The sequence below is a fragment of the Acanthisitta chloris genome, unplaced genomic scaffold (genome assembly GCF_000695815.1).
Source record: "Acanthisitta chloris isolate BGI_N310 unplaced genomic scaffold, ASM69581v1 scaffold2568, whole genome shotgun sequence".
NCBI classification, from domain to species: Eukaryota; Metazoa; Chordata; class Aves; order Passeriformes; family Acanthisittidae; genus Acanthisitta; species Acanthisitta chloris.
Genome location: NW_008688491.1, coordinates 615 through 21,037, shown reverse-complemented (window position 1 = coordinate 21,037; position 20,423 = coordinate 615). Strand labels below are relative to the sequence as shown.

At 51.9% G+C, this 20,423-nt stretch overlaps 1 protein-coding gene across 1 annotated transcript in view; it reads left to right on the top strand.

Moving 5' to 3' along the window:
• Window positions 1–19,392, top strand: part of PIK3R5 (phosphoinositide-3-kinase, regulatory subunit 5) — a gene marked incomplete at its 3' end in the record, with an annotated part of 20,785 nt that extends 1,393 nt beyond the window's left edge. Inside the window, exons 2-14 of the mRNA XM_009081018.1 lie at window positions 6,651–6,751; window positions 8,160–8,228; window positions 8,974–9,112; window positions 11,549–11,618; window positions 12,914–13,088; window positions 13,609–13,762; window positions 14,398–14,481; window positions 15,588–16,347; window positions 16,444–16,609; window positions 16,732–16,857; window positions 17,102–17,227; window positions 17,995–18,088; window positions 19,310–19,392. Of these exons, the coding sequence (XP_009079266.1) occupies window positions 6,651–6,751; window positions 8,160–8,228; window positions 8,974–9,112; window positions 11,549–11,618; window positions 12,914–13,088; window positions 13,609–13,762; window positions 14,398–14,481; window positions 15,588–16,347; window positions 16,444–16,609; window positions 16,732–16,857; window positions 17,102–17,227; window positions 17,995–18,088; window positions 19,310–19,392 (2,147 nt within the window). The remainder of the gene's footprint in view (window positions 1–6,650; window positions 6,752–8,159; window positions 8,229–8,973; window positions 9,113–11,548; window positions 11,619–12,913; window positions 13,089–13,608; window positions 13,763–14,397; window positions 14,482–15,587; window positions 16,348–16,443; window positions 16,610–16,731; window positions 16,858–17,101; window positions 17,228–17,994; window positions 18,089–19,309) is intronic.
• Window positions 19,393–20,423: the final 1,031 nt, after the last annotated feature.

Genomic DNA, 20,423 nt, shown 5'->3' with positions numbered 1-20,423 from the left:
TTCCTGGGAGAATCTCAGGCGCTTTGCACATCAGAAAGTTTTCTTTCATCAAAAGCATTTGTGCTGTTGCCAAAAGTCTTCAGCATGACCAGGGAGCCCTGTTTCTGCAGCTGGCAGTGGGTGGATGTTACTGGCTTGGCTGTCCCTGGCCCAGGTACTGCTGCTGGGGACTCCCCAGGCTGACCCCTCCAGTGCCTTCCCGTGGGCACTGTCCCTCATTTCAACATGTTGGCTTTGAGGAGCTGCTCTCTCACATCCTAACCCCTTGCAGTCAGAGTAGGAAGTATTTCATAACAGAAGTAACATGTACAGTTCAGGGAAAATAGAGCACAGTGCACAGATGCACCCACACCCCATAGCAGTGTATCTTACTGCTTTTCAAAAGCAGAGCAGAAATACTTTCATATCCTTCTGCCTTCCCCATGTTACAAGCAGCAGTTTCGTTATCTCTGTCCTGTGTCAGATCCAGGCTGTTATTTGTGGCAGGGCTGTTCCTCATGCAGTCAGTGGATCTTTGCATTTTGTTCTTAGTGGTGCCATAACCTTCTCCTTTCTCATTTTTAACTTCTAGCATCACTTCTATTTCCCAATTTATTTGCTTTGCTCTCCTTTTTATCATTTCCATGCACCAAAATAACACACATCATGTCACAGCTTTTTGAGCTGAGACCCTGCTAGAGTTTTGTTCATTTTTAAATGATTTAATGCTTTATTTTTACATGACGATTTTATAGGAGGTTGCTCCAGTGGGGGTGAGTTATCATTTCTGACACGTTGGTTCCCCCCACATAAGTGATTGAGTAGCTGAAGTCTGTGAAGTCAGCAGAGAGAAGCTGAGCACTTTGGCCATCCCAGATTTATACCCTGGATGAGCTTGTAGTCAGGGTCTAAATAGAAGATCTTTCTGCAGAGTTTATTGTAGGAGCCAAATTAAAATTAATTGTCTCTGACTGACATCTAAAAATCCCTGTTGAAAAAGTGAACAACCTCCTTTTCCTCATGGAAACCCTCTTCAGGGTTTGCCTTGCTCCGTGTTGCTGGAGAGAGACTACAGTCAAATTAGAGTGTGATAAAGGAAGAAAAAAATTTGATTTCTTGCTGGTGAGCAGAGAAAAAGGGAGGGTTTGGTGAAGGAGAGCCCTGGGCTTCAGTCTGGCTGCTGGTGGTGCCAGGAATGCTGTGCTGTGGAGTCAGGGGTGGGAGAGGGGCTGGAGGATCATGGTGGATGGGAGCTGCTGGAGAGGCTGGAGGGCAGCCCAGTGCCTGGAAGGTTCCAGCAATGGGAAGAAGCTGTTGTGTAACTGCCACAGGGCTGCACGTGGTTCAGAGAAGATGAAGGATGCTGGTGAGGGAGGATGGATGAAGGTTACTGGTGAACCACGAAGTGACAACACTGGAGCAGTGTTCAGTGACATGTCTCACATGGTGCCCAGGAGTTTAACCTGCTCAGCTCTAACAGGAGAAAGTTAAGGTCCTGCTCAGTTGTATATAAATACCCTCGTGGGAAATGGACAGAATCTGATCTGAGGCTCCTTCAGCTTAGTCACCAAGTAGTGAAATGCAGTGTCTGAAATACTTCCAGCTCTGGATGCTGAATTAAGGTTACTAGTCACTAAACTTGGCAAATTTTAACCTTTGAGCTGATTTCTCCAGGCTTGTGGTGGGTTTTCTTGCTGAAATCACTGCTCAGGCTAGCTGAAAGTGCTCTCCAGCCCTGAGAGGTGCTGCTGTGCCCTGCTGCTGGATATCCATATACATCTTCCATATCTAAGCAGCTGCTTGCATATGGAAGCTGTGGTTTGGATTACTGTGCAGTATGGGGTGCATCCCAAGGGGATGCTGTGGCTGTGAGGCTTGGACTGTCCTCTGTCCTTTGGGCACCTCCAACCCCCTCCTTACAAACTGCTGCAAGTTGGCCCTTTCTTTGGGCAGTCCCTTGGAGAAACCATCTCTTCTGGCCAGGACGTAGGGAAAATGGTGGGAGTGGGTCTGGGGGAGGGAGGAAATAGAGTAGTTTGCTTTTCACCCCTCCAGCTATGTCACTTCTGACAGCACCAGAGGCCGATGCCTGGCCCGAGGGCTGGTGAGCGAGGACAGCTTGGGCATGTGGTATTTCTGCTTTGTTTCTTCTGTTTTTGCGACTCAACTGCTGTCCCCTCTGAAGAGCGGCAGAGGGGAAATGCCAACCTCTGAGGCCAGGAAGGAGCTGCCCTGGGGGAAGGAGGAGGAGGAGGGCATCTCAGTGCACTTCTCAGAAAAGAAATGGCAAAGCCTCATCCTTCCTAGGCCGCCCACGGGGCCACTGCTGCCCAGCCCTTGGCATCTTCGTCAACGCCGATAGTGATCAAAGCGTGAGCGTGTGCTGCGCCCAAGCTCCCTCCTGCTGCAGGGGACTCAGTGCAGCCCCTGCCCAGCACCCAGTCCCAGCTCAGAGGCTTTGCTGTGGGTTTTGCTGTCCCAAAGGGAGATTTTTCTTTGGGTCTGTGTCACAATGGGCTCAGTCAAATCACACTGTGTAGGATGCTGGGATAAACACAGCTTAGTCCTGCTTTTGCCATGTCGCAGCCCCAGCATCCCCCAGCCAGGGACATGATGTGCTCTGGGCTGCCTGTGTTGCTTGCAGATAAGTCTGACTCATTCTCTATGTATTAAGAAAAAGTAAATAGCACTGGGTATTGTTTTAGTGAAGCAAAATGAGATGGATGAGCGTGAGGGCAGGGTGGATATCAGCAGTTTTTCGGCTGTAGGACTTCCTGCTGCCCTGCTGGGAAATCTCCTGTGCCACTTATGACCAATTCACTGGATTTAGGAGTGGAAGGTGAAGTTCTGGTTTGTACTGCCTGCACAAGGTACGTCTTTAAGTGCTGATCTTGACACCTCCAGAGACATGGACTGCCATCCTTTAAATCGTTGGGAATCGTTGGCCTGGGAATAAACCAAGTGCTGTTCTGCAGTTCATGAAGTCCCTAGGTGCCACAGCAGCACCAGCTGCGTCCCAGGCAGACACAGGACATCTGCAGAGGGATGGAGAGGGCTCCTTTCTGCTGTTAATATCACCTGGGGCTTTTGTCCCTGACCTGTACTCATTAGTAGCATTGTTCTCCCTGTCCAAATAACCTTTTTAGTCTGGGTGCGAGGGATATGGCTATGGAGACTAACTCTGCTCCCATGGTGGGACAGTGGATGCTCATGACCTGCACTGTATGTGGAGGGAAGGGAATTCCCATCCAGGTCAGGACCTCTGTCTTGACTGATGCCTAGCCATGCTGAACACTTCTCTTTGCTGTGTGGTCTTTATTGTGCTCAGGATTTCCAAGCTGCATTTTGGTATGTCTCTGGTTAATGCAGTTTTGCCACATATAGGAGCTCAGATCCGGCAGCCTGTTGCCTCCCAGCACAGTTTTGCTTAATCCCAGGGTAATCCCAGTGCCTTGCCACGACCAGGAGTTAAACAGAAATTTGCTTATAATGATATCCAAATATACCTGGCTATATCCTTGTGCTCACAGCTGCTGTAGAAGACCCAGAAATGGATCAGAGGACCTCAGGTTTGAATTATGGGATCACAGAGTACTCAGAGTTGGAAGGGACCAAACAAGGATCATCCTCTCTGCACAGGACGATCCAGCCAATCCCACCCTGTGCCTGAGAGCATTGGTCAAACACTCCCTGAGCTCTGTCAGCCTTGGGGCTGTGCCCACTGCCCTGGGAGCTGTTCAGTGCCCAAACACCTCTAGGGGAAGAGCCTTGTCCTGGTATCCAACCTAACCCTCCCCTGGTACAGCTTCACACTGCTCCCTCTTGTGTTTCTTTCCATCCTCCCAGCCCCTCCACAGCGGCTTTGCCGCAGCTGCCCCACCGGGAAGCAGCTCAGCGCCTCTCCCTCTACCACATTCAGCCTGGAACAGCACTGTGAACCGCTGCTGCCGCAGTTTCCTCCTCCCTCACTACAAGTGAGAGGAAGGAAAGAGCCCATGTCTTACTGGGCTATTTGTATTTGTGGTTATGGTTGCTCAGGAAGCAGCGTTCTCCTTGCTGGGCGATGCTCCCTGATGGCGCTCAGCCCTGCGCTCATCAATCCTGCTCCCCACGGCCAGTCTTCACCCTCAGCAGCACAGCAGGGCCAGACTCTCAGAGGTGAAGGGAGTCATGGAATGGTTTAGGTTGGGAAGGACCTTGAAGGTCACCTAGTTCCAACCCCCAGCCATGGGCAGGGACACCTCCCACCAGAGCAGGTTGCTCCAAGCCCTGTCCAACCTGGCCTTGAACACTACCAGGAATGGGGCAGCGACAGATTCTCTGGGTCACTCCATGCCCTTGTCCAGGGTCCCTCTCCAGCTCTCTTGGAGCCCCTTTAGGTACTGGAAGGTGCTCTTAAGTTTGATAATCCTCCTCGCTAGAGCAGGATGGGTTTTTCAAGGCACCACGTGAGTCCAGTGACTTCTTGCTGAGGTCAGCAAGGCTCCTGGCAGCTCTGACCACTTCTGCTGTGCTGGTCGCTTACTTGACTGGCTCCCAGGTGCTGGGGCTTTCCCTGGAGGATTCGATACTCTGGCCAAGTATTGATTTATTTGAGCAATCTGCTGGAGTCATCCCAGGCAGAGCCATGGCTTTGTGCCATCACACAGGCTTATGGAAGTGGCTCAAAGGAAAATTGGAGCATCACTGAATTCCCAGGCCATTGTGGCTGTTCCTCACTGCCAAGACATCACACTATCTTGGTGTGTGTTGGCAAACAGAGAGAGTATGGAGAGTGGTGAGAGTACTGTAGGAAAGTTAAAAATTGCATCTGTCATTAACAGCAAGTACATCTGAGCTGCTTGGAAACTTTCCAGTGGGATCTTTCTCCACTGGAAAATGTTGAGTCATTGAAAGTACAAAGTTGTGTGGCAGCAGGGGGACTTTCCCCTGGGGAAGGCTCCTGCCCGGGTTATTCAGCTACAAGCCTGGCAGAGAGCCACAGAAATAGTGTGAGTTCTGGTGAGCAAACACTTGTTCATGACAGAGGCCAAGTCTGGTTTTGCAACCTCAGCACTAGTTTTGCTTGTCTTGACATTGGTCTTCTCCCCCTGGGCCATGGCAGACCTCTCCCCGGTTTAAATTCATCTCGCTTAGCACCTAGATGGTATATAAAGATATTTCTATGACATGTCTGTATGTTTGATAAATTTGTAGCCTTTGCAGCTGGGAATAATGATTGGGGGGCAGACAGTGTGACCTGTAGGTGTGCGATGAACCCCTGTCAGCTCACAGCATTGTCTCTTCCTTGGTACCTCCGGTGTGGCAGGCAACACACGAGTTGGTGTTTATGTTCTGTGCTGCTTAATAGACCATGTGAGTGAAAACCAGCTGGATTTATATTTATTTTTCCTCTCCAATCTTTAGTCCCACGTCTCTGCAGTGAGAGATGCTGTTTCTCTTGGTTTTGCTTTTGGGTTAAGACTGGGAGACGCCCCCAGTGCCAGCACCCCCTGAACAGTGCCATGGGCTGCAGTCAGGCTGTGTGGTGTCCACACTGCACCCTCTCCTGCTGGAGAAATCTGTGGCAGTGTGGGGTGGGGGAGATACAAACATGGACTTTTCTCAGATATTTGTTAGGCTGTTTGCTTGAAATTTCTCCCATAACTTTTCTCCCTGGGATTGTGTGGGGTACCCAGGTCCCTGGGAAGGAAGAGGAGGAAGGGGAGGGGAGGATGCTGTTTCCCCTTTGGTCTTCAGACTCTGGTCTGCTGGAGCTGAAGAGCACCACCTCCTCTCCTGGGGTGAATGGAGGCCTGGCAGCCTTCACACAAATAATTTCCTGCAAGACCATCTGGAAGGTGGCCTTGATTGCCGAGAAGAGCCAAAACCTCGGGGAAACACCTTGGGCCATTGTCACCATTCGGGTCCCAGAAGTGAACGGCAGATGTCAGGGGAAGGAGGCCGCAGAGGGTTTCACACTGGGGTGAAGGACCCTACATCCCTTTGCATGGCAATTCTCCTCTCTCTGGCTAATTTTCTGGTGGGGTTTTAATACATGTAATGAAAATTTGGAGGTGCTTACAAATGGACTAAATGCTATGTAGGCTTGTCGGCGATGCTGCAATGGGCTCTGCTGTGATGCTGCTGGGCTGATGGCATCTCCAGGGTGTGGGGAAGCTGGGTGGGTGCAATGCAGCTGGAGGGGTTGGATGTCAGCCTGCCAGGGGGCTGAATTTTGCAGGATTTGAGTGTGTTTGTAGTTGGGATAGTGCATCTGGGACATTTGAGCCGGGGGCTGGCAGGACAAAGGGATTGCACTGGTGGATTTTCTGCTTGGGCAGAAGGAAGGTGAGTTCCACCCGTGCCAGGTGCATCCCCCTGGCCTCTGCACACACACCTGGCAGCACTGACGTGTTGGCTATTCAGCTGGTACCTGGGGGAGAGGCATCCGGCCAAGCTGGGTGCATCGGGCTACGGGAGCACGAAGGTGCTCAGGTCCAAACGGTGCTGCTGTGATAAGCACCGTTGTTTGAGGTTAGATTTGTCCAGAATGAGGGCGTGAGTTTTTTTTCATCCACCATGATCTGGTGCATGTGGTGAACACCTTCCGTCGACCCCTTTGTGTTGTTTGTCCCTCCTGTGACCTTCTTGAAGGGGGCTGTGAGTGACAGTGTCTGTGTGCCCTGCAGCTGGGCTGTGCCTGAACTGCTGGAGCCTGCAGGAGCTGGTGAGCCGAGACGCTGGCAACTACCTCATCCTTGTGGAGAAGATCCTTGGCAAGACCAAAGAGGTGAGCTTAGGGGCTGTCAGGGAGGGCTGCAGCCTTTGAGGCAGTGACAGCTCTGATGCTTGCTCCAAGTGGATTTTTGCAGAGCTTGGTGGGTGATTTTGGGTTGTGGTAAGGTATTGCTGGAGCATCAGCACTTGTTGTCTGGTGGGTCTGCAGGTACAAAACTCTGGTGGGGGCAACCGTGTGTCCCACTGGCTTTTAGCTCATGGGAACTGGGAAAAACCCAGCTCTACTACCTTCTCTTTGGGCAGTGCTACAGATCCACAGGGCTGGGTTTTGATCTTCCAGAGCGCTGCTCAGTGCTGTGCAGGGGCAGCCCAGACCGTATGGCTGTGTGTGGAGCCAGCCTTCCCCAGCTGTAAGCTGGGAGCTGCTAGTCTAAGTAGAGCGAACAGAATGTTTCCTGTTGTTTTTGATGGAAACTTTTTTGCAGCTCTGGCAGGCTTCCTGCGGAGCAAGGAGCAAAGCTGGGACACTGGGGACTGTGGGGGTAGGGTTTGTGCCATGCAGCAGCCTGGCAGGTGAGAGTGGGGTCAAGCACAGTGGGGAGGCAAAACAGCAGTGGGGCTGATCATATTGACCTACCACAATCCCATCATATGCCAGGGAAGCTTGAGACATTGTCAGTCGAGAAGGGTCACCCCAGGCTGTGGCTAGGAAGACCTCAGAGGAATCCCTTGATGTGGCAGGAAACAGTGATGTGTTTCCTAAATCCCCAGTGTTGGGATTCATGTGATGGGGTAAATACTGCCTTTCATTTTTTGGGAAAAAAGGGCTGTGGAGCTGATAGCACAAGTTTAGCACAATTTAGTTTAATTCATTTATATATTGTTTTAATGGCTGGAATTGATATAGTTGCAGACAGTGGTTTATTGCATTAGGGCTTATGTAAGGGTTTATTGCACTTTGTGCTGTGCTCATGAACAAGGGGAGACTGTCTGAAAATGTATCCTTGAGCCATCACCATGTCCCTCAGTGAAATAAATAATTCTGCTGGGTATTCCCTGGCAAAGCCTGGGATGGAAATACATGGATTTCACTGTGCTGCCAGGCTTCGCAAGCTGCTTGCAGGGGCTGGGCTGTCTGCTTTGAACCACTTCCAAGGAATTCCATGGAACTCTGCAAGGATCAGGATCATCAGTGGGCCAGGAGCTTGACCAAATCGGGGTAAAGGCGGAGTGGGAGGTTGTGCTGATCTACCTGTCCCACTGGTGTGGTTTAGTGAGGTTTTAGCAGGGTTTTTTCCCATTGAGATGAGGGAATCTCCTGGGCACAGTGGTGTAGTGGTGTGGGTTGGGTGATTGGCTTCATTTCCGGGGAGTGTCCTGGTGCCTCCAAGGATGCTTTCAGGTAGCACTTATATCAAGCAGCCCAGCTTATCCTCATGCCCTTGGGCTGTTTCCTACAGGTGCAGGAGAAGTGTGACTACGACCTCGTGACGCCCCTGGCTCTGCTCTTCTATTCCACAGTCCTGTATGTAAGTGCTGAGGCAGCTGCATGGAGCTTGATCCCAGCCCCAGGGAGGCAGTGGAGCCACACAGAGCAGTCACCAAAATCAGGGTGGCTTTGTCTGAAACATCACAGTCTGCTTTGGTCAATTCACCTCAAAAAATGTTTCTGTATGAATCTGTAGAGATCAAGATAAAGCTGCACAAGCTGAGAGAGCAGAAAAATGAGCTTCACAGTTTTTAAGCTTTTATTTTTAGGCCAGGCTAATCAGAGAGAGAGAGACAGACAATACCTCTGAGCAGAGATGGCTTTTTTTTTTCATTACCCTTTATACTTGTGCAAAATGTATAGGCAATGTGAATGAAAAGAAGGAGCAGAACCTTCACAGGAAGTACTTTTTTAATAATTATTATTACTAGCAGAATGCATCATTATCCCAAGGAAGTCGTTGCTGACAGGTCCTGGAAAAGCACAGGCTGTGATGCCATTCATCTGTGCGGATCTGTGGTGGTTAAAAAGAAATTTATATATAGGCTTTGGTATGTGAGCCACAAGCAGGAGGCTGGGGGGGTATAGAGAGGAAGGAGCTTTCTTGGAGCTATGCCCAGTGGGGATCCTCTGACCCTTCCTTGTGAGAAGATGGGGTATCACAGGGTGAACCTCTGCTCTGCTTCACCTGCTCCTACTTCCAGCATAAACCCTCGAGTTTTGATGCAGCACTCGAGGTCTGTACCTTTGCTCCCTCTGTAACTGTGTCTCCCTGTCCCCTGCAGGCTCCCCACTTCCCGCCAGGCTCCGATCTGCTCCTGAAAGCTGCCAGTGTGTACCACAGCTTCCTGACCTGGCCCGTGCCCTACTGCGACATCTTTCGTGAGCTGCTCACCTTCATCAGCAATGAGCTGAAGGCTCCTGGTGAGCACTCATGCCCTGCACATGCTGCTGGCACTGCATCCCAAAAACTCACCCTGCCCTGATTACCCTGTTTTTGTTCCTGAGACTCTCCTGGTGGTATTGTCTCATTCCCCACTTGCTTCATGAATCCTGTGAGCGTAGTGTCTACATTTACCTTGGGCATCCCAAACCTCAGCTTTTCCAGGAGGTGAGGACCTCTTCCCTCCATCCTTGGGATGATTTTTCCCTGGTGGCCCAACACAGGGTGAGATCAGATTCCTCTGGAGGAGCAGGGCAGGGTGGTGTTTTTGGTGCCTGCCTTGTGTGTAAGTTGGTGGGAGCATCCTGGGGACTCCCAGCTCTAGACCAGTGGGAATTAGCAAAATGGGTAACTATTTCCTGGCTGCCTTTCAGTCTGGTGGGTCTTTTCCATGGCAGAGCATGTGCTGGCTGCTCCTGCCCAGCCCTGGGCTTTGTTCAAGATGCTCAGTGGTGCAACTGCCATGATAACAGTGGATCCATTCATCAGCATCAAGGTGGTTGGAGCCTCTGAGCCTGCCCTTGCATGGAGATTTCCATAGGGCTGAGGGACTCCCCAGCTCGTTCTTTACAGCTGAGACACTGCCTTGTGATACAGCTCTGGGCACATCCATTGGCAGCAGCAGTGCTCCTCTTAATTAAGGACTCCTCGTAGATGTCCCGTTGTTCCCAGTGGAGCAGTTCTTCCTATTATTTCTAAAAGGCCCTTTCTCCTAATCTCCCTGTGTTTTGGTGGCTTTTGAAGGTCTGTTACCACACAGAGCAGATTTCAGCTCTTGTTTAATCCTGCAAAGGGCCATGGCAGCAAGACTAGCTCTGAGCAGGGCTTGAGTCGCCTTGGAGGGGGATTTGGGCTGTTGCTGAGGCTGGGGGTGCTCTCCACCTCCTCAAATTGGGCAGCTGCTTTGGAGAGCCTTGATAGGGATGTCAGACACAGGGTCTCTGTCATGGCAGCAATGTCCTGTGGACATGGGAGCTTGTAGGTGCAGATGGAATGAAAGGTGCTTTCAAAGAAACAAAAAGGGAAAAAAACCAAACAAGCCCTGTGCAGTGTGGGCACTGGCCTGGCTGCTTTCCCCACCAGGCGGGGTCTGGCTGGGCTCCTGTGCTGCGTCTAGCCTCCAGCTTGAAGCCACAGGGCCAGCACAGGTGTGCGGACACTCATCCCACACTGATGCACCATGGGCTTCCCCAGCTCCTTCCTGGTCGTTTGTTGCTGTGACACCGATTGGGGCTGTGTTTTACAGACCTCAAGGAAAGCTCCAGTGCCTGGGGGGGCTTGCTGCATCCTGCTCCTGTGTCATCACCACCATCACCTGTGCTTGATTCTATGTGAGCTGAGGACTTGGGTCCAAAAGCTTTTCCCCTCCTATGAGCCTAATGGATTCCCCCACCCCTGCCAAAGATGCCATGTGGAAGAGGTTGACTGCAGGGGCTGGGAAGCCTGGTGCTGCCCCTCACCGTGCTACTCCCCCCAGCTGGAGTCAAAACCAGCAAGGATGTGTCCTCTGCTGGTAAGCTGGCCAGGACCTCACGGGCTTGGGGCATGGCCTCCATGACCTGTCATGAGGCTGAAGCAAAAGCCTGTTATTGAGATGAGGGTAAATATTAACTGAGAACAGGCTGCTGTCAGTATTTGGCAAGAATGCAGTAGCTTTGATCTGCACACTGGGGCTGATGCTTCCGCAAGAGGAGTGAATGCTGCCGTGATTGGGAGCCTGTGGGGATCAGTGTGGGTGCTGGGCCTCCACTGTGGGTGCTGCTTCCAGGCTGCTGAGCTGGGTTGGGATGTGGCTGTCTGCAGTGATAAGGGGGCCATAAGATCTTTCCCAAGATGTACCCCTGTTCTGCTGATTGGGGGTGACATGTGCTTTGTTGTTGCCATCCAGCCCAGATCTATCCAGTGTCACCTGGTTTGAGTTCCCAGCAGCATCCTGAGGACAGTCCCAGGGAGGCATCCAGGAACGTGGCTGCCCACCCCACCCTCTCTCTGGCTGGGGCCACTCTGGGGTCCATCTCTATAAGAGGGAAGGGGGTAGTGATCTGCTGTCCATAAGTGACATTCAGGGCCTGGCAGGCTAAAGCAAGTGGGAGAAGCTGCTAGTTATCATCCGTGGAATTCCCCTCCCACATCAGCAGTGGGACAGAAGAGACTGGGGGTGGAGGAGTTCTCCCATCCCATCCTTTGGTTGTTTTCCCATCACTCTTGGCTTTACATCCCAAGCTCCCTTGCTCCTGGGCCGGTTCCCTTACACAATGGCTGTGCCCGGTCCCCATAGGGACTTTTGGTGCTGCCATTCCCACTCTGGGCAGCAACTCAGCCAGATCAGCACCACACTTGGAGACAAAGTCAACATGCTACCGTGGCAGAGCAGTCTGCAGTGGTGCCATGCTTCATGCCCTCTGCTCTCTCCCCAGGGATCTCTTTCCAGAGGCTGGTGAGGACAGAGCAGGGCCTACCTGTGAAGAACTACCAGAACTCCACTGTGTAAGTGTGGCCATGGGTGCTGCTGGGGCATGTCATGGTGGGTGCTGGTGAGAATGGCTGGATAGCTGGGCTGAGCTGTGGGAAATGATCAGGAGAGCAGCTGTAGCTCCCTACAGCTGTAGGACAGGGTCTGTGGGCTCCCCATGCTGGTTATTCTGCAGGACTGCTTGCTCTAGGGCTGCAGATCTGGGTGACAACAGCTGGGGAAGCCAAAGCCTCCTCCACAGGGAACTGCTAATCTCAGCACACATCAGGGAACAGCCAGGAAGCGCTGTGATCCCCAAATGTGGGAGCCACCACCTCACCTAGGATCAGAAGTGAGTCCATCCCAGTCACAGTGCTGGGATGAACGAAAGCCTTGAGACCTGAGTACAGTCAGACTTTGCTCCTTATTCAAGCACTGAACCTTTCCCCCTGCCCCAACGCCTTATTTGTAAATAGGGAAATGAGCCTGGGAGCTGTGTGCCATCCTGGCGTCAGTGCCAGCCCCAGGGACAGCTCTAGCCCCAGAAACACTCCGTCATGTGCAGCCACCTCTGCTTTGTGCAGAAAGGCTGTCCTGCTCTTTTGGCTTGTCCCCTCATGCCGTGCAGCTCTGGATCTACATTTTTATCCCAACCCAGCACCACTGGTACTGCTGTGTTGCTCTTCCAGTACAGCTCTGCTGTGTGGGCTTCTTGAAAGCTTGTGCCTGTTGCCTGAGCTTTCCAGAGCCAAGCGTGCCACGGCACATCCTTAATTCAGAGCCAGTTTTGCTCGGTGAGGTGGACTCCTCTCATCCATGAATGGAAGCACATGCTCTCTGGGCTGCATGTCTGGAAATTCAAAGTCTGTGTATATTCATGTTGTGGTCCAGAGCAAAAATGCTGGTGAAAGATGTGGCTCTTCTCCTTAAAGCCACGAAGTGATGCTCTGACCTGCATCTTGCAGGGGGATGATGTTTCAGGGGCCACTCTTGTGTCCTACCTCCCTTCATTGCATGTGCAGTTAGGGCAACTGGCTTTTTGGGCCAGAGCCCTGTTTGGGATTGACTGGCAGTTATTAGACTGGTGATATTGCAGACATGGCAGGAGAGATGATGCCAACGGTGATGCTGAGGAGCAGCATGGAGGATGCTCATCTGTTACCTGTGCCCTGCCTGTGGCTGTCTCTGCAGTGTGGGTCAGCCCCCCTGCATGGGTTTGTGCCTCTCCAGCTGCGACCAACATGAGACAACACTGCCATCTAGCATGAACCTGGTCGAGCGTATCATGTGCCACCAGTGTCTGAGCCTAACTGCTGTCCCCTTGTCCCAGGACGGTGCTGCTGCTCAACCGCTCTGAGGTGAAGAGCGAGTTCCTCTCCATCGCCAAGAAGCTGAGTGCCAGCGACCACCCGCAGCACTCCACACTCGTTGTGCTCCTCGAGCACCTCTACCAGGCCAACTTTGGCACCCACTGTGACCTGGACAACCTGCATCACCTCTTGAGGGTAGGCTCAGAGAGCTCCAGCTTCGGGGATTCTACGATGCCACGGGGAGCTGTTTCATGCAGCTGGTAGATATTCTGACCAAAATAGTATTTGATTGGCAGAGAGAAAGAAGTTTTGATAACACTTCTTGTAGGAAAAATACATGTCTCTCCCTTGTCTTCTCAGGTTAAACCTGAGATCTGCACTTGTGTTTTGTGAGCTGTGTGCAGGCACATCACGCGCATTTTACCCTTTTTCTCCTTTTCCCATCCCTAATTGGAGAGGGGGAGGTCCGCCAGATTTGAAATGCAGCAAAAGAGTTGGTTTGACCAGAGAAAGAGGGGGGGGAAAATGTGAAGAAAATCTCTTGGGTGTTTTCAAACACGTGTTTTTCTTTCTTTGCAAAAGTTTTGGGGGACTTGAAAGGGGTAGGAATTAGTGAAGGGAGAGAGTTACCCAGTTAGTGATCCTGCCCAAGGACCTGTGTGTCGCTTCTGCGGAGGTACCCTCTTAATCTCTCATGTTGCTCTGTTCCTCCCAGTCCAAGACACTGGAAGAGCTCTCGGAGATCTATGCCAGCGCTGCTGATGCACAGGAGATCGCAGCTGCTAGCAGTGACCCGGTGCTGGCCCGGGAGCGGCTGCAGGCCATGCTGCAGGACATCGCTGGGGCTGCCTCCTTTCCTGCCATCACAGGTCAGAAACCCCCCAGGCCCCTCTCTTCTCCAGGGTTTTCTGCCAGCTCAGCTCCTGCAGCAGCAACAAACTGTTTTGCAGAGTTTCAACCGAGTGCAACAACAACTACAATAAAAAAAAAGCACGAGCCCAGGTCCTATTTTGTAACCATGCAATGAGCCAGAAATGGTTTTACTAAAATGGCAACAAAAATTGTCCAGCCTTGAAAACATCAATCAGAAACTGATGGTGATGAAACAGCAGTGATGTCTGATGGCTCTTAGAGGGGTGAAATATCCCCTTGTCTCAATTGTATGCGACTGCGTGCTAGCGGTGGCAGCACCGGTGTTCTGCATGACCTGGGCCGCCCAAAACGTGCATGCAGTGAGTGGCGTCTCTCACTGGCCAGGAGAGCTGTCAGGGGTCATATTGGTGGTCCCTGCAAACTATGTCCTCTTCCTCTTCCTCTTCCTCTTCCTCTTCCTCTTCCTCTTCCTCTTCCTCTTCCTCTTCCTCTTCCTCTTCCTCTTCCTCTTCCTTCTTCTCTTCCTCTTCCTCTTCCTCTTCCTCTTCCTCTTCCTCTTCCTCTTCCTCTTCCTCTTCCTCTTCCTCTTCCTCTTCCTCCTTCCTCTTCCTCTTCCTCTTTCTCTTCTCAGGTGAGGCTCAGCCCCGCAAGCTCCACACCTTCCCCATCCCTGCTGCTCGCTGCTACACATACAGCTGGGACCAGGATAACTTTGGTAAGCAGAGGGGTCCCCCAACCCTCCTGATGAGACCACAGGGGAGGCTAAGCAGCATTTTAGTTTGGCTGGGGTGCCACATCCAGCCAAGTGTGTGAAGGAGCCAATAACAAGTTGTTGGTGCTGAAGGGAGAGGTGACACAGTGGGTGTCAGTGTCCCCTGGATGGGGGTCAGCTCAGGTATGACACCTGCTGTGATCCCAAGCAAAACTCTCATCCAAGCAGAGGGCACAGGATACTGGTGGCCCCAAAACATGTTTCTAGTGACAAATCATGCAAGACTTAATCTCCTGGATAGGGCTGTGCATTGCATTAAGGTGGAAAAGATTCATCGCACCTGAGTGCATGGGAATATTGGTACAACAGGACCTTGTTTGGTAGAAAGCACCTCTGCAAGGAGTAAACCTTGTTCGTGCCCTGAGAATAATTGTTGCTAGAAAAGCCTGACCACACAGAGATCCTGGGGCTTTGTGGGGTTGAGACATGTTGGACATGACAGCTTCTTCCCCCTCAGCAGGGATGGCCGAGTAGCGGGTGCCTTTGCTGTGCCCTTGGCATGGCCACAGCAGTTTTGGAGGGGAAGCAGTGGGTTCCCCGTCTGCCAAGCTGATCTCTGCAGCTTCCACATTCCTGGAAGACCTTTTCTGTTCCCGTGAAGGTTCAGTGTTCATTGCCTGCTGGACCACAGCTCTGGTTCGGGCTTTGCAGCGAGTCCTGCCTTGCCAGGAAGCCACAGTGGGTCGATCTGGGGATTGGTCAGCTGAATACCATGCTTTCCCCCTGCCCTCTGATTAAACCTGGATCAGACATGAGCATGTTGTGAAAGCTGTGTAGGAAGGAAGCAAAACTCCAACTGGTGTTTGCCTTTTGAGAACCCAAACAGAATGTGACCTCAGGGAGAGAAACATTTTGTTTTGCCTTGCAACTCAGCACCTTATTGAGATCTAAAAACATTCAGGAGGAGGTTTCCAGCTTCTTGTTTGAAACCATGCAGGATCGAAGAGTCTTGGCTGTGGTATAGTGGTGGTGTTGTCTGGGGTCATCACATCTGCAGTGGTTCTGCTGGAGCCCATTGCAGACACAATCTCCCTCTGGTTGCCTTTCAGATATCCTCAATGATGTCCTCAGCAAAGAGTGCAGTGTTGTTGAGCCCACGGCCTCAGAGAACGAGGAGGGGGATGAGGAGGAGGAGGAGGAGGATGTGGAAACCGACAGCTGTTCCTCTGAGCAGGATTCACTGCTTTCCCCCATCTGTGCCATTTCCAGTGACTCTGTGCACTCGGCGCTGTCAGAGGAAGGATCTAAGCCCTCGCGAATGTCGCTCTTCACCTCCTCCAAGGACTCCATCTCAGAGCTGACAGTGGTCTCCAGAAAGTCCCTGAAGTCCTTTGTCTCCAGTCTGAAGGACTGCATGGACAGTGGGTATGTGGAGGACAGTGATGATTGCTCCCTAGACATGGTAGGGAGGATGGAGCTGAAGGTAGAGAAGACGCACCACAAATACAGGCAAACACTGACCAACAAGATCTATAAACTGTTCAAGAGCAAAAGCCAGCTGGTCTTGAGGAGGGACCTGAAGGACTGCTCAGACACTGGCTTGCTCTCACTGCCTCTGCGCCGGGCCGAGAGCCTGTGCACCTCTCAGTCCAAGCAGCGCATCCCGGCGCGCTCCCGGCGCGCTCACTCGCTGCCACAGCATGTGCTGAGCCAGCGTCTGCCAGCCCTGCTGGTCCCACAGCACCTCAGCCTCCACCGGCGGCCCTTCCTTAGCTACGACGAGGACACCAAGGTGTCCACACTGCGTGTCGTGGTGTTCGGCTCCGACCGCATCTCAGGGAAAGTGGCCCGAGCCTACAGCAACCTCAGGTGAGCCGGGTGGTGTGTGGTCTGGCTGCAGGTACCTGGCCCCGCTGGGACACACCAGAGGGCTTTGCTCACCCAGCTCTCTCCATCTTCTCCCAGGCTCAAGGAAAGCACCTGCCCATCACTGACAAGGTACTTCAAGCTGCAGTTTTTCTACATCCCTGTGAAGAGGAGCTGCTTGGCTCCATCGACCCCCCTGATGCATCATCTCTCCTCATCCCTGGGGGACCTGCAGCTCCGGGCACAGGTAGGTGTCCTGCCTGCTGTGGGGTTTGCAGAGCCACCAGTTCTCTGCTTGGCCCCGAGAGTGGTGTGTGAGGAGGCTGGTAGGGCAGGCTGAGGGAAGCCTGGGGACCCTCGGAGTGAGCCCAGCCTGTGTGGTTTCAGGATCCCACCTTGGCTGGGATGGAGAGCAGCACCAACGACATCTCCCACTACATAGGCATGTTAGACCCATGGTACGAGCGCAACATTCTTGGGCTGATGAACCTGCCCATGGACGTCCTGTGTCAGGTATGTGTGTGCCAACTGGTAGGGCTTGGTGTCCCCCTGCCCTGAGGAACTGGGGTGCTGATAGGAGAAGCTTCTGCTTAGCACTGGGCCACACTGATCCATCACAGAAGACTGTGCTGCATGGACACAGGATGGAGATGGGTGGTTCCTGGTGGTCAGAGGGTTTCTGTCCCCAGTGGGATGGGATGGACGGTTCTGGGCTGCAGGTACCACATACCCCATCACACTTATTCCCTCACCACAGTCTGCCAAGCCGGAGTCCGAGCCCCAGGAGGACTCCCAGGAGCAGCTACCCATCCTGGCAGACATGATCCTCTACTATTGCCGCTTTGCCACGCGCCCTGTCCTGCTGCAGCTCTACCAGACGGAGGTAGGCAAAGGGGCTCAGCCCCATCTTGGTGAGGGGAAAGGGAGGGTCTTCTGCCTGTGCCAGCACCTTGGGACTTGCCTGTGAAGAAGCGGGGGTATGGCACAGTCACCGCATGCTGGTGAGGCAGAGCTCAGTCTCCTCTTGTTCCTCAGGTGTCCATGTGCTTTGCAGATGCTACTGGCTCATAAGCAATCCTTAAGTCACACAAGCAGTTTTCCATCCAAATACCTTTCCCCATGACATAATGCAATGCCTGTCAGTGCTGACAGGTTATTTACATTACTGGAAGTCTCTCTAGTGCTCTGCTTTCTGAACCAAACCCCTCCATAAAGCCTGTTTCCCACACCCTGCTCTGTGCCAGGGGTAGATATGGGGAAGGTTGAATGTGGGACTTCCACAGCTGCTTTGGGGACTGGCTGTAGTGAGGCTGTGGTGAGCAAAGCTGATGCTCTTGTGGGATTTGTGTCACCCAAAATGATGCCCAGATCCTGCTGTTGGCTCCTCGTGGGGCTTCTTTCTAGTGGGCTGTGGAGTTACCTGTAAGTGAAAATTAGGTTTTTGGGTTGTTTGACTTGCTGGTGGTCTGTTAAAACAGTCTGAAGTACACCTAAAAGCAAGTGTCACCCAAAGCTGCTGTTGTTTTGAAAACATGAAAGGATTTTCCCAAACTGACCTGTTTTCTGTGGGAAGGAGTGAGAGGGGTGAATGCTACCTGACACAGGCTGGTTCTCCTCACCACCAAGTCTTCACTCTTCTCCCTCTGGCAGCTCACCTTCATTGGGGGAGAAAAGACGACTGAAGTCTTCATCCATTCCCTTGAGCTGGGCCACTCAGCGGCCACGCGGGCCATCAAGGCATCAGGTCTGTAGCTGCTTCTGTACCCACCCACCCTGGGGGTCTGCAAAGCACATGGCTGGGTGGAGAAGGGAAAAGGGGCTGAAGAGAATGTGGGCTATAAGAGGTGTCTGACCCAGGCCAAGCAAAGATCTGGACAGCTCTTCCCTAATTTGGAAGTGGAGCATCCTGGTTCTTCCTCTTCAGGAATGAAGTCATGGCAATGCCTTATGGTTTTTGCTGCTGTTAACTCTAAAACATATTCACAAGAAAACAGCTTCAAGCCCGTTTCCTTCCTCTCATCTGCACCTGGCCAAACGCAGCTCTCCATCTTTTTCTTTTGCTGTTTTCTGTTTGTGCTTTGTCCAGGAGCATCATTTATAAAATTCCTCTTTCCATTTCCTTAGTTTATTGGGCAAAGCAAGGTTTTCATGTGTGCTTGGAGCCTTCCTGCATGTACTTTTATGCTATAAATTTATAAAATTAATAGTATCAGAGAGAAGAAGCAATGGCAGGAGCCTGCAATGTGGTCTTCTGCTCCCTGGGTACCCAGGACATCACGCTCTGTAGTGTGGTGCAGCTCACACAGACATCTCATGGTCAGCCCACAAAACTGCATCAAAACACATTGCTTCCTATTTTTTACCAACTGCTTTTCTGTGATCTCAACTTGTTGTTCTAAACAGAGCTCATAAAACATCCCCTGTATGAAGTGTCACCACCCCAATCCCCCAGGCTTGGCCAAGGCCTCTTCCCAGTAACTTGTGAAACCACCAATCCTGTCTCTGATGCTTTTTAACTTGGGTTGTCTGGCAGCACTCCACATCTGCAAAAAATTATTCAGGGGAAAAAAAAAAAAGGGTTAGGAAGTGTTGGGCATGGTATTTCAAGGCGAATTTAATGTGGGCAGAAATATGCCTGGAAAAACAGGAGCTGGGTTAGCAGTGTGGCCTTTTATTGCTTTATGTTTTCCCTGAGGCACGGACTCCTCTGCACTGGCATAGCCAGCACTGCTTTCAGTTCTGCAGAGCAGCTTGTGGTGCTTTGTGTGGAAATTTCTGCACTGGATTAATTGCTTTCTGGAGCTTTTAAGCCATCTTTCCTTCTTTTGCATTTTTGCTCCTTAGCTGTGTTCAGCAAACCACTTCCCCCTCTTTCTGCAGGTACTGAGTGTGCTGCTGTACCAGCAGCCGGTGAAGGATGGGGATAAAAAGCCACCATGTGATATTTTCTCCTTGTTTCATGCAGGTCCAGGCAGCAAAAGGCTGGGCATAGATGGAGACAGGGAAGCAATCCCACTAACACTACAGATTGCCTACAGCAAGGTGAGTGTGTGGGACTCACATAGAGACAAATGGGGCAGAAACCACTTCTGTGATGGGTAGGCAGGTCTCAGCTGGGGGCTGAGAGAGGCAAGGCTGTTTGCTGCAGGAGCCTGAGTCCAAGCCTGCACAAGCCAAATTCAAGCTAATTTTTTACTTAGTGGCTAATTGGGAGTAGTTCTCCCCTCCTGTTCTGCCCAGTAAAAACAGTGAGTGTGCAGTCAGCTTCCTTAGGATGGCTGTGTGTCTAGTGCCACTTTGCATCAGTGGACTTTGCTTCCAGGGAGCAGTCTTGTGCTGGGCATAGCAATATTCCTGTTTTATTGGTTTCTCTGCAGATATTTAGTGGTTTTGCCTGGGCAATTGTTTTTGTAAATCCAGGGTTAAGTGAGTTTTAGTGCCTGCTCAAACTTTGTGCAGCTCCAAGTAAATCCTGATGTGAGCCAGCACATCCAGTTGGTATGGGGTGGGAGGGTAGGGTGACATCCAACTGGCATGTGCCATCTGTTCTTGAGTCACAACAGCCCCACACAGCACTCCAGGCTGAGGGCAGAGCAGCTGGAAAGCTGCCAGTGGAAAAGGACCTGGAGGTGCTGGTTGAAGGAGGCTGAACATTAGCCCAGGTATGCCCATAAGGGCAAGAAAGCCAGTGACACCTGACTTGTATCAGAAAATGTGTGTCCAGCAGGACCAGGGCAGTGCCTGTCCGCCTGTGCTGGCACTGCTGAGGCACCTCCAATCCTGGGTGCAGTTCTAGGTCCCTCATGACAAGAGGGGCTGGAGGTGTCCAGGGAAGGGAATGGAGCTGAGGAAGGGGCTGGAGCACAAGGAGCAGCTGAGGGAGCTGCTGGAGAAGAGGAGGCTCAGGATGTTCAGATTGTATCTTAGGAAATATGTCTTCACTAAAAGGGTTGTAAAGCCCTGGCACAGACTTCCCAGGGCAGTCAATGCATCACCATCCCCGGGGGGTACTTAAAAGACAGTTAGATAGAATCATAGAAATCAGCCAGGTTGGAAGAAACCTCAAAGAGTCCAACCCT